The sequence below is a fragment of the Zootoca vivipara genome, chromosome 2 (assembly GCF_963506605.1).
Source record: "Zootoca vivipara chromosome 2, rZooViv1.1, whole genome shotgun sequence".
Taxonomy (NCBI): domain Eukaryota; kingdom Metazoa; phylum Chordata; class Lepidosauria; order Squamata; family Lacertidae; genus Zootoca; species Zootoca vivipara.
Window position 1 is genome coordinate 8,104,636 of NC_083277.1, and position 12,650 is coordinate 8,117,285.

Consider the following 12,650-nt stretch of genomic DNA (forward strand, 5'->3'; position numbering starts at 1 on the left):
ACACGTGATCACTGAGTCATTTCCGGAAAAGGAAACCCTCAGTGGCTGAAAACTGGGAAGGCGGAACTTAACTCGGTTTTTGGCACGAGGGAGGCATGGCTGCTGCAAGGGGTCACATCCAGCGTCTATGTGATGAAGCCACGTGCTGCATCTGCCGGGATTATTTCAAGGATCCAGTGACCAGCCCAGAGTGTGGGCACAACTTCTGCCGATCCTGCCTGATCTATTGCTGGGGGAGATCGGAGGCAGAGGTTTCCTGCCCTCAGTGCAGAAAAGCAGTTCTGAGAAGGAGCCTTATCCGCAACCGGCAACTGGCTAACGTGGTAGAAATAGCCAAGAATCTCTGCCTTCAAGCGGGAAAGGAGGAAGGGGAAAAATGGAGGTGGAGAATCTGCGAAGATCACCAGGAGCCCCTGAAGCTCTTCTGCATAGTCCACGAAGACCCCATCTGCGTGGTGTGTGACAAATCAAAGGAACATGAAAATCACAAGGTGATTCCTCTGGAGGAGGCTTTCGAGGAATACAAGGTAGGAGATCCCTGGATCTTGATGTGGAGAAATAGCTGTAGATTCTTCTTGGGAGGTTTTATTTTTAATTCTCAGGTCCAAAGCAGACATGGCATGAATTGGTGGTGGTTTATTATGTAAAAGGCAGCCAAGGGGAAGCCTGAGGGTTCCTGGATTGACTGAGAGGAGGGAGTTGAAGTCTTTCTGCCAAGGGGACAAAGGGATCTCTCTCCATGCCCCTGAGTAGCATCTGCAAAGACTAAGTAGAAGTCTGTAAGCAGGGGGGGAAACTGGGTCCCTGAGCCCCATAGGGGTGCCACAGAAAAAAGGTAGCTGATCCAGGGAGTCATGGACACAAAAAGGTTGAAAACCTCTGGACTTTTATTTCCTCATTACCAAACTTAAAACCATGCAGAGATCTGGCCTGAATAGAGACATTGGATTCTTATCTCATTATACATGATAAAGCTGTTTTTAGCCATCTCACCCCTTGCTTTTTCCTGCAAGACCAATTGCAGTCGTTAACAGTCCTCAACAGGTTTGCCACACCTATCAGCCAATCACCCATTCCCACCACCCTTCTGAGTAATACCCCTCCCCATCCTCTCACTATATATAAGGGTCCGGTGACTTCTGTTTCAGTGTATCTGAAGAAGTGTGCATGCACACAAAAGCTCATACCAATGACAAACTTAGTTGGTTGGTATCTAAGGTGCTAATGGAATGAATTTTTTTACTTTGTTTCGACTCCAGTAAAGTACAGTACTTTGCTATTACACTATAGCAAGGCCACTGGTCGCAAGAAACCAGCATACTATTCATCTTGTCTCTGTGTGTCTTAATCAAACTTGAGTTTTCCCTTTTCTCTTTAGGGAGAGATCTGTCGCCGCCTGGAGATTCTGAGGGGAGAGAGAGAGGAAATTCTGGCCTATCAAGCAGACCTGGACAGAAAGAGCAAATACATCCTTGTAAGTGTCACTATTGTTACTAGACAGGGGGAAAGCACTTGAAGAATCGAGTCAGGACTGAGGAGGGTTGGGGAAATCTGCCCATTTCAGCTTCTCCCCAATTCTCATTTTTCCATATCAGTCTGTTTATTAATGTATTATTCAGAAAATGAATCAGATGTTAGGGTAGCTACCTTCTTGTATAAATATTTTGATCTGTACTTTACCCTCATGAATACATTTTTTGTGAATATTACCTGGCTGGGTCAACCTTGAAAATATTAGAGGTGTGAATTTCAATGAAATGCAGCTAGATTGAGTTTATTTCCCCTTGTCATTTATTACGTGAATAGCAGTCAAGGAGAAGCCTGAGGAATTGTGAGCTGAGAAGGTGGAAGCAATTCAATTCAAATCATGATTTACCATAAATATTACCAGTACTATAGGATTGTCTTTCTAAAAGTGTGCTTTCTTCATTTTTAGGAAACTCAGGCCATTTTGAACCTTTAAAGAAAACAGGGGAGCTATGGGGATGAACTCTGCACTTAGTCATCATCCTCCTCTTTCTGTTGCCTTCCTACACCTAAATGGCTCCAGTCTAAACTGAGGGGTGTTTTATGTCCATTGATGTTCTCTGGACAACTATGAACTCTGGTAATGCCATGCTCCAAAACATGCAGGAAATATCCGTGGCTAGGAAAAAAGCTGCTTGCTTTTTAGGCAGTAGCCCTCTGCAGAATAGAAGTCAACAGAAAGAGCAATGGAGAGGGCCGTCCCACAGAATAAATGTTTACATCTTTAGCCACTGGAGGTTTCATGTCTCTGAAAAATCAGAAGTGTCCTCCCTGTGGGAATTCTCACAATTCTCTTCCTGGTGTTTTGAAGGCTGACCATCTTCCACACTCAAACCTCCCCTTTTTTGCAGAAATTAACAGAAACGGAGAGGCTGAAGACTGTGGAGAAGTTCAAAGAACTGCACCAGTTCCCGGAAGAACAGGAAAAACATCGGCTGAATCATGTGGAAGAGGTGGAGAAGGAGATTGCAAGGAGAAGGGATGAGCAGCTGGCCAGACTCTCCAGGAAACTCTCCTCTCTTGAGAAGATCATACAGGAGATGGAGGAAAAGAGGCAGCAGCCAGCGAGTGAACTCCTGCAGGTAAGACGGTGGCAGGAACAGCCCAAGGCTCCAGGAAAAGGCTGCCTCCAATCCTTTCTGTGCCCCTTTCATGTATGCAAGGAGTGCAGGGGCTCAGTTGATGGAGCCTCTAGTCAGGTTTGTAATGGACAGGAAGACCCAAGAGACCTGGGATGCTTAACTCACCTGAATGCAGACTAGAGATTCTTCTGTGGTCTTGATGGAACTGGAGGTGGTCTTCTGCTCTTTGCTTGTGATTTGTGTCCGAATGCCTTCCCACTTGGCAACGCTGCCTTCCTTCCCTTGAGGGGCTGGGCTTCGCCAAGGATGCATTCAGGCCTCTTTCCGACATGAGCCAATCTCTTGACCAAGCTTCTCTTCCCGTTCTCTCCACAACCTCTGGGTTGATCCAATTCCCCATGGATACAGATCGGCCCAAAATGGTGCTCAGTCACAGTGACCAAAGAGCCAGACAGAGGGATTCATCCAGACTGCTGCTTGTCCCACCCCTTTCCTCCAGGAAAATCCACTGTTTGCTGCTGTTTTAGAGCAAACATCTGCCAGGTTTTCTCCAGATTGACGTTTGCTTCGATGTTGCAGTAAGGAGCAGGCTTCTCATGAGGGAAAGTGGCAGGGCAAAGGCAAAACCCTTTGCCCCTGTGTTTTCTGGGCACAGGAAAAGCAGAAGTGTGGATGAGCCCAAAGAAACACTGAGGTGTTTGGATTTGAAATTTGGGGACTTCTATGGAAGTGCTTTTCCTCCACTCCAGGGTCTGAGGGGGTCTTCGTAGTGTGGCCTGTGGTGTGCAGTGAATTCCCTTCTCTTTTCCCCTCTAGGATGTGAGAAGAACCTTTCAGAGGTAAGTGGATCTGGCTCCTTTGCATTACCATCTCTCCATGAGGCCGTGATGCAAGAACCTCAAACATGGCCCTCCAGGGGCTGCAGGGGGGAGACTGTAGGACTCACTCCCTGCAGCATCTCACAGGTAAAACAGGCCCCCCTCTTTGGAACTTGTAGCATCCCAATTCTCCCCATGAATTAGCGCTATTTCCTTTGTGAGGTTTGGTTTTACTTTTGCAATGTGTATAATTTGTTTTGTATTGGCCTGAATGTCCTTTTGATTAATCATTTGATTTGGTTGTGCACCTGTGGAAGATCTGTCTCATCTTCTGCAAACATCTGATTCTAGAGCAGAGGTTAGCTAATATATCAAAGCCAGGGATCCATAAGCTCCAGAAACAAATATTTTGAGTTTACTCAAGTGTCACTTAAAGTGTCACTCATGTTCAGAGTAGAGGTTTTAAGGAACATTTCATGTTTCCCAACAGAAGTGAATCTCTGTTTCTTCCTCACAACTTCTCTGGGGACATCTAGAAAAAGGAAATGTGTGCTGTGCTGTCCTCACCCTCAGGCAGTTCCTGCCCTTTGATACCATATGATTCTGCTTCTTCTTTGAATAGACATCAGTGGGGAGACTCAGAGGCCTGGGGTTGCTGTTTTGGCCCTTGGGGGTCTGGCTGAGGAGTCCGTAGTGAGGAAGAAACTCCCCACTCAGTGCCTGCCTGTCCTTCTAGGCTTTCCACAACCAGCCTCGTCCTCTCAGCTCCTTTCTTTTCCTTTAACAGAAATTGTGGATTTGAATGGGCTGACATTGTTATTCTTTTCACCAGGTATGAGAAAAGAGAGAGACCAGAGAAGCCACTGCTTTTCTCTCCAGAACTGAGGAACAGGATCTTGGAATCCTGTGAACTAAATCACCTTGTGGAGGATGCAATGAAACAATGGAAAGGTAATGAAAAATGGCTGCCAGGATTTCACACTGAGAATTCCATTTCTACCTTCAGAACTGAACATGCCAGGCTCTTATTGCATGGAATTGAGGAACCCCAGGATAGCTTCCTTCTCGGTGCTCCAGCCTTCATTTCCTGTCCCCCAGAATGGTCCATGTACATTGTGACGCTGGAGCTTGTAAAGAAAGCCTGAACAAGAATGTAGAGCAAAGTCAGGATTGTTTCCACCCATGTGCATCTGTCTTCAGTTATACAGAACCTCCTTTTCCTTTTGGTTACCAGTCTACACAATCTGGGGTTGTCCTTTTGGAGGTTCTCCTGCTCTGAATGGAGTCAAAGAGGCATTAAGAAGCCCCCAGTTCCTCCTCTGCTTCCTGCTCAGGCTTGTTTCTCAGCCGTGGAGCCAAGGCCTGAGCTGTCTCCTCCTCAGACGTCCCCCTGCAGCTGCCATATCTAGGGCTTCATCCTTCAAGAGCTCCTGAGAGTTCCCACATTGAGAGTGGAAGCAAGAGCACATGAGCCCCAAAGGGCACAATTCTGCTTGTTAACATCCTTAAAGATGTGTAGAAGGTTTGTGAGGAAGGACTTGCCTTTGCGTGAGAGCTCTGCCAATCCTTCCTCATCAACCTTCACTTCTCTTTTATATTTCACAGTTATGGCTTTAATAATTTTCCCCACCACGTTACTTGGGAAGATGTTAAGGCTGCCTCCATCTCCCCCTCTTTATCCTTTTACAGGATTCCTATTGCCCTGCCTCCCCTCCAGTCCAGGAATGTAGAGCCCAATTTCAGGGACAAAGTTCAGAGACCCTCAGGGTTCATGTTGAATGTTTTTATTCTGTTATTTGTAAGCTTGCTTTATGATTGCTGAATTTTAAAGCTTTAGTTATTTTCATAGATTCTTCCTATGATTTTCTTGTTTTTAATTATTTTTTTGTACAATTTAATTAATACTTAATAATTGTACTTGAATTTAACGATTCCAAGTTATGAAGTGTTATTTTTGTATGGAGATTTATTTCTGGTGGAAGCGTGTTGCCCTTACACTTTATATCTTTTTGCTTCCTCAGATGCTCTGTTATACAGAAAACCGATTCAGAAAGGTAAATTTCCAAGGGAAGAACAATTTCACAGGAGGGATGGGGACTGATATTTCATGGGTGTTGAACCGTCTGTTCCGCAGACGTTGGGACCCCCATCAATTTTGTAACTCTGGGTAACAGTCCTCTAGTGGTGTTTCGGTTCTTTGAATGCCCCATGAATGAACTGGGAGAGGGTTTGAAGGCTTGGATTTGGGGCAGAGCTTGTCCCTGCAAAGAAACTGCACACCAGACTGAGTTCTACTCCTACCTATAGACTGTTATCCTGGTTTCCCCCTTAATTTTATAGATTTTTCTTTCTTTCATAAATTTATATATTGCTTGATTGTAGGGAAAAGTCTCAGAGCCTTACAATATCTTACAAAAGCCCTTAAAGAGAATCCTGCAGGGTCAGTCCAATGTCCCTCTTGTCGAGTTCTCATGTATACGGAACTTCCCTTGCATTTTGTTTTCCCTCTACACAATCGGGAGAGATTCTTTTGGAGCTTCTCGAGATTTGTTTGAATTTCCCCCTTGTGAAGTGTGTTAAAAAGGGCACCCACAAGCACTTAGTCCCTCCTCCACCTCCTGCCAGGCTGGTCTCCCAGCAGCAGAGCCAAGGCCTGATCCGCCTCTTCCTCAGAGTTTCAACCTCACCAGCCATTTCTCGTGCTTCAGCCATCCCAATCTCCTGAGAGTTGCCACAGTTCTCATGAGATCAGCCCCATTCCACAAGGGAGGACTTCCCATTGCACGAGACCCTTGGAATTACAGTACAATGCTCTGCCGATTCTTCCTCTGCAGTCTGGTTTGTCAGCATGCTTGGAAATTCCAGTTTCAACAGCTTTTCCCCACCAGTTTACTTGGGGCAGATGTTAAACCTTCCTCCAGCCCTCCAGTTCAGATCCCCATTTTATTCGTTGATTTTGAATGATTGTATTTTGCCATTTTCTAGTATGGTTTACCATTTCTGAGTTTGAAAGGATCCCAAGGATCATCTAGTCCAACCCCCTGCGATGCAGGAATTACAGCTAAACATGTTAACTGTTTTAATTCCTTAGGCCTAGTGATATTAAATTCTTGAGAATAATCTTTTGGAGAATATTTAACACCACTGCTTAGGCTTACAGTTGTCGCCTTTGCAGTTATTTGTTCTATGATTTCATCTTTTGCTTGAAATAAGGAAACAACAGGTGCTTATTTTATGGGTATGTCTTATTTTCGGGGAAACAGGATAGGTTGGCATGAGTCCATTAGACTCTGATCTAAGGCACCCGGCTAAGCTAGTTTGCAGCAGAGAATCTCAACAGAGCAGCATCTTAAGCAAGTGACATAATGTATAAAACTCTTTTCCTGTGGCTGAACTAAAAGGACGCTGGTTCAGCTACAAGATCTTGGAGAAGGAGTCTGGGAGGGCAAGAGTTAACATCCCCCTGCCCTTAAGGAGAGCCCATACGCAGATGTTAAACAGTTTAATCAATTGTTCTGCGCACACTTACGTTCACAAAGAGGTGAACATGAACCCAAATACTTTCATGTGGCAAGCGAGGGAGCAATATGTATTATTATCATTCTTTTGTTGTTGAAAGTTAAGAGCATTGCTACTAGCAATATATCACAGCTTCTATAGCCTACATAAAGTAGGGGTGTTTAAAATGAGTGTAATAGAAATCCATGGTTAAAAGTAGAAGTTGGCAGATGTGTCCTCTTTTCTGCTCTTCAAAATATGGCAATCCTACACTTGCCGACTTAGCCCCTAACTGGTAACCTTTTGAGTTATCTCCCCCCTTTCCCCCAGGAAGGGAACTAGTCTTCTATATATATAAAAATGTAAAAGGGTCTGTGTGTGTGCGTTGACCTTTCGCCACAACCGCTTGACCGATTACGTTCAAATTTGGACACAACGTCAAATGAGAATGTCTAACACCATGCCCATTGGGAAGACAGATGTGACACCTCCACAACGTAAAACCTCCAAAACCTGGTCATTTGGAACCCTCAAAACACACAGCCGGGGGAGCTGGGAAATAGAAGCCAAAGCTGAGGCTAAGAGTGCCAAAAATTGACGTCATCACCCGAGCAAATGAAAGCAGCAAAACGGCCATTATCAGACAAAGGCAAAACGGCCAAAGCAACAGCCACAGCCACAACCCACAACCCCAGGCACCGTCCCTGACGAGGCAACCCACCACTGACACAACCGCCGCTGCCGCCACCACCATCAAAAACCCAAATCTCAACACACCAAAGGAAAAAACCCCACAACCGCAGCCGCCACCGACTACACAGAACAGACCTTGCCACAGGTATAAACACCCCCTCTCCCAAAAAACCGCTCCCACCAAAAATGCCACAACTATCGAAACCCACACCCACAAAAACCCACAGCGGACTCCGTTCGACCCCTCCGACACAACCACAGTCACAACGTAACCCACCAACAGCTCAACCACCCCTGCCGCAGCAAAAGGGGGGGGGAATCACAGGGAGGAACCACAACAACCTGAACCACAGACACCATGTCCCCTGCCACCCGCGCGACCAGCCCCCCCCCCCCAAACCCTGCTGCCACCCCCACCGCCTCCACTAAAGGTTGGGGAAAATCACAGGGAGGAACATCAGCAACACGGCCGAACCCACCACGTCCCCCGCCACTGACGCGACCCCCCCCCCCCCGAAAAAACAAGGAACAGTGAACAAACTCTGCTGGCACCCCCACCTCCACGACCCCTGCAAAAGGGTGGTAGGAATCACAGGGAGGAGCCACAGCAATGTGTGGCCGGGACAGCTAGTATGGTATATATTAAATCCAAAAGAGAAGCATGGAATAAGCAGTCCTTTGAAAAATTGCCCTGCCACCTGCCTCCTCTTCCCTGGCGGCAAGCCCTACACTTCCAAAATGAGGAGGAAGGCACAGAAGAGACCAAGTTGGTGAGGGAGCTGGAGGGCAGGAATAAACAGGCTCCCCTCTTCTTCCTTCTTTCTTTCTTGTTCCAGGGGAGTCCCCCACCCCGAGGTCCCTAAAGGCCAATTCCCACAGATATTGTCAGAGGAAAGCAGCTTCTCTCCTCTCCTGCCTCCTCCAATTCTCCTCTCTTTCCCCTTCACTAACACAGAAGAGCTGAGTAAAAGGTTTCCTGGGTGGTTTTTCCTCTTAGAAAATGCCTGGGTTGAGAGGAGGGCAGGAAGAATACACACTGAATATAAGAAAGTGAAGGAAATTGATTTAAAAACCAACAAGGAAGATGAGAGTCTGCAAGGAGTCTCAGTCTTGCATGCGATGCAAATAAATCCCATTCATCTGAAGGTGAATCTGGATTTCTCAGGTGCTTTTTTTGTTTTTTTCAGGATGTCCGTTTCTGTCTCTCAGTTCACTCTGCCTAATTTTCTCTTTCCCTCATCATCGTTCCCACAGCAAATGTGACTCTGGATCCAGACACAGCCCATCCCAGGCTCATCGTGTCCGAGGATCGGAAAAGCGTAAGATGGGAAAACGAAAAGCAAGACCTGCCCAACAATCCTGAGAGATTCAGCAACTTGTCCTGTGTGTTGGGACGTGAGGGATTCATAGCAGGCAGACATTTCTGGGAAGTCAATGTGGAACGTGGGGAAGAGTGGAGTGTGGGGGTCGCCAGGAAGTCTGTGAAGAGAAAGGGCTGCTTCTCCTTAAGCCCTAAAGATGGGGTCTGGGATGTGGGGAAGTCTGGAGGCAAGTACTATGCCTGCACACCCCCTTCTTCCTCTCCTCTATTCCTGAGTTGGGAGCCCAGGAGGATCCGGGTGACTCTGGACTATGAAGGGAGACGTGTGTCTTTTTCTGACGCTGACTCAGGAGCCAAACTCTACGCCTTCTCAGGAGCCTCATTCTCTGGAGAGACCCTCCTCCCTTTCTTTTATCTGTGGAGAAATGAAACCCACCTCAGTATCTCCTGAGGAAACTAAATCTGCCTCTCGGGCCCAGCAGGAGTTTCTCTCCAGACCAGAGTGACCGATATAAAAAACATTTACCCACCAAGAGCACGTTGGGCAGTTTTTCAAGGACCCTTTTCTTTCTTTTCCCCATAATTCCCTTTGCCGCTTACTTCTTAAAGAGACAGTCACACTTTTAACAGTCCCAATAAACAATCTTCTCCTCAAACGGACTCCCTCCCTTCACCCACGTCAGGCAGAATAGCCAAATTGGTGGCTGTCCTTGCCTCTTACGTGAGGGAGTTTCATAGTTTTACTTTTTTTGTCAGTCCGGAATCTTCCAGCCTCTGGGACTAAATGGACCTTTGGCCTGATCCAGGATGGGTCTCCTTATTTTCTTTGCCAAGTATGAGAAAAGAGAGTGGAGTCATATTCCTCCCATTTGTGGAGATCACACTTCCACATCTGTACACTACAGCGTGAGTCACTGGGAGCTGTTGTTGTCAGTGTGGGTCTGTGGCTGCTCTTGCGATGTGTCCTTGGCCTTCATTCTGAACCATCAAGCCGAGATGTTTCATAATGGAGCCTAGAACATTTGGGGACTTTTTTTTTAAAAAAAATACTTTTTATTAGATTTTCCAATTAAAACACAATTATATCACATCAATTATTTCAAATTATACAAATACATATCAATTAAACCAAATATTATGCCAAATCATAAAAAAATTGTGGCTTCCCATGCTTCAAAATCTGGGGATTCTAAATAACTGTCCACACTGCCATCCTAATCCTGATGTCAAAATCTTCCTCATAGTCCAAAATAGTCCCGATCTTTTCCCAACAATCCTAGATATTATTTTCTCTCTTGTCTTTTTGTCAAAGCTTTTGAGATGAGCATCAAACGAGCTTTAACACAAAATTGTTCTCTATTTTTTGTCAAATAATCTTTATTGAATTTTTCAAATATACACAAACAAAACATTACCTTCATTAGTATTTCAAATTCCAATTATTCCAGAGTTATATAAAAATTAAAAAAGGATAAAAAAGGAAAAAAAAGAAAAGGGAAAAAGGATTACTAATAATAATCTCACTTTCATGTTCATTTCTAGTGTTGTTCTGTGACTTCCCTTCTTTTTCTGTTTCTTACTGTCATCATTTTCTTTGGCGTTGTCTCTTTCATTGTTCAAACTTGCTTTATACTTTTTACTCAGGTTTTACAGATATATTTAACTTATCTATGTACAATTTGTTGTTACTTGAATTTATGACATAATAAAGTCTTTACAACACTCATTGTTCTCTGTGTGGGGTTTTTGTCCAGTCCAACCTCCCCATAAATCCTCCTCTTATCTGGAGTGCCTCTCCGGCCACGTTGACAGTCAAGCACAAGCAAGCGCCAACTTGAAAGACTCAAATCGTATTCCATCTTCTCCTCAAAAAGTCCATCAATCACAGAAATGCAGCTTTTTCAGGCGGGGGACAGCCGATTCAGATTATGCACAGTCTCTTATAACAGATTTATGGCTCTCCCCGCCCTTTAGCTGCACTCTGCCTCCTGAGACTCCAATTAGGCGACTCTTATCACTCGAATTCAAAGTGTGTCACACCTCATAATTCCACTCTATAATCATTCAGATGGTATCCAGGCAGAAAGCACACCCGGCTGGGGAGGTTTTACTCTTACAGCTTAACAAAACAGCTTCCAAAAACATACAAAATGACAATCTTCTATTTATATAAATTTATATAAGTTCCAATAGCCACACAGTTCGTTCCCATTTCTCATTTGTTCCAAATAATTTAGGCAGTCCGTCCGGGAAGGTGGTAAATGCATCTTAAATTATGAAAATAAAAAGTTAACTTCCCTTTTCGTAGAACATTTGGGGACTTTACTGCGGTAATTAACTTTGGGAGGAGTCTTGCTTCTTTAAAACAAATAATAAGTGCTTCCGCCTCCGCTCGACGCTCATCACACACCTGAATATCCACGCAGCGAGAAAAACTTAGGACTGGAAGGGGAAGGTCAAGAAAGAGAGAGAGTTTGTGTAAAAAGGAAATCAATGCTAGGTAAAACGGTAAAGGACCCCTGGTCCAGTCAAAGGTGACTATGGGGTTGCAGTGCTCATCTCTTTCAAGGCAAGGGAGCCGGCGTTTGTCCACAGACAGCTTTCTGGGTCATGTGGCCAGCAGGACTAAACCGCTTCTGGCCCAAGGGAAACCAGAGCGTACGGAAATGCCATTTACCTTCCTGTCACAGCGGTACCTATTTATCTACTTGCACTGGCGTGCTTTCAAAATGCTCGGTGGGTAGGGGCTGGGAGAGAGCAATGGGAGCTCACTCCGTTGCGGAGATTTGAACCACTGACCTGATCGGCAAGCCCAAGGAGCTCAGTGGTTTAGAGCACAGCGCCCCCCACATATCCAATCAATGCTAAGGAGGGCATGAAAATAATCTGTCAACAGAAGGCTGTGGCCACATTCACACCTTTAACAAAAAAGGTGTCCCTCGGGAGGTGTTGGGCTCTCCTTCCTTGGAGGTTTTAAAGCAGCGGTTGGATGGTCATCTGTTATGGATCATCTAGTTGAGATTCCTGCATTGCAGGGGGGTAGACTAGAGGACCCTTGGGGTCCCTTTCCAACTCTACCGTTCTGTGATGCTGTGATCCTAAGGTGGTGTACAACATTAAGGACACATTTTGCGGAGTATCAATAATAAAAACATAATGAAGGCATAAGAAGACACAATAGAAAAATAAAATGATCCTAATAGCGGTCCCCACACAACAGCATTAACAGTCCATAGGTTACTTAATGGCTAAAGGGCTGGCTAAAGAGGAATGTGTTTGCCTGGTGCCTAAAGACATGGAATGATGGCACCTAGCGAGCCTTTCTAGGGAGAGCATTCCACAATTGGGGAGCCACCACAAAAAAGGCCCCTTCTTGTGTTGCCACCCTCTGAGTCTCTCGGGGAGGGGGACAAAGTGAAGGCACTGTGATGCCACTTTAAACAGTCATGATTCCCTCCCCCCAATAATTGTGGTTAGCGTCATTTTTTAAAATGGCTGACAGTTGTTGGGAGAGACCCCTTTTCCTTTCACACTGCTACCACGCCCAGTGAAGAGGGATTTTGTGAGGGGGAGTAAGGATTGTTCATTTGTATATAAAACAGAGAGAACGGTTGTAACGGCAGACAAAACTTAAAAGAGGAAAATCAAAGGTGTAAAATAGGCACATGGGTTGAAATAACAAAAGTCCCTGTGAAGGGGGGTTGACTGTTA

The 12,650-nt window shown here is 45.4% G+C and overlaps 1 protein-coding gene across 1 annotated transcript; it reads left to right on the plus strand.

The window, feature by feature from the left end:
- Nucleotides 1-10: 10 nt before the first annotated feature.
- LOC118081291 (zinc finger protein RFP-like) lies at nt 11-10,981 on the plus strand. Its single transcript, XM_035107729.2, has 7 exons — nt 11-527; nt 1,379-1,474; nt 2,379-2,609; nt 3,426-3,448; nt 4,260-4,378; nt 5,449-5,481; nt 8,873-10,981. Exons 1-7 carry the CDS (start codon nt 96-98, stop codon nt 9,388-9,390), a joined length of 1,452 nt encoding a protein of 483 aa, XP_034963620.2. The 5' UTR covers nt 11-95; the 3' UTR covers nt 9,391-10,981.
- Nucleotides 10,982-12,650: the final 1,669 nt, after the last annotated feature.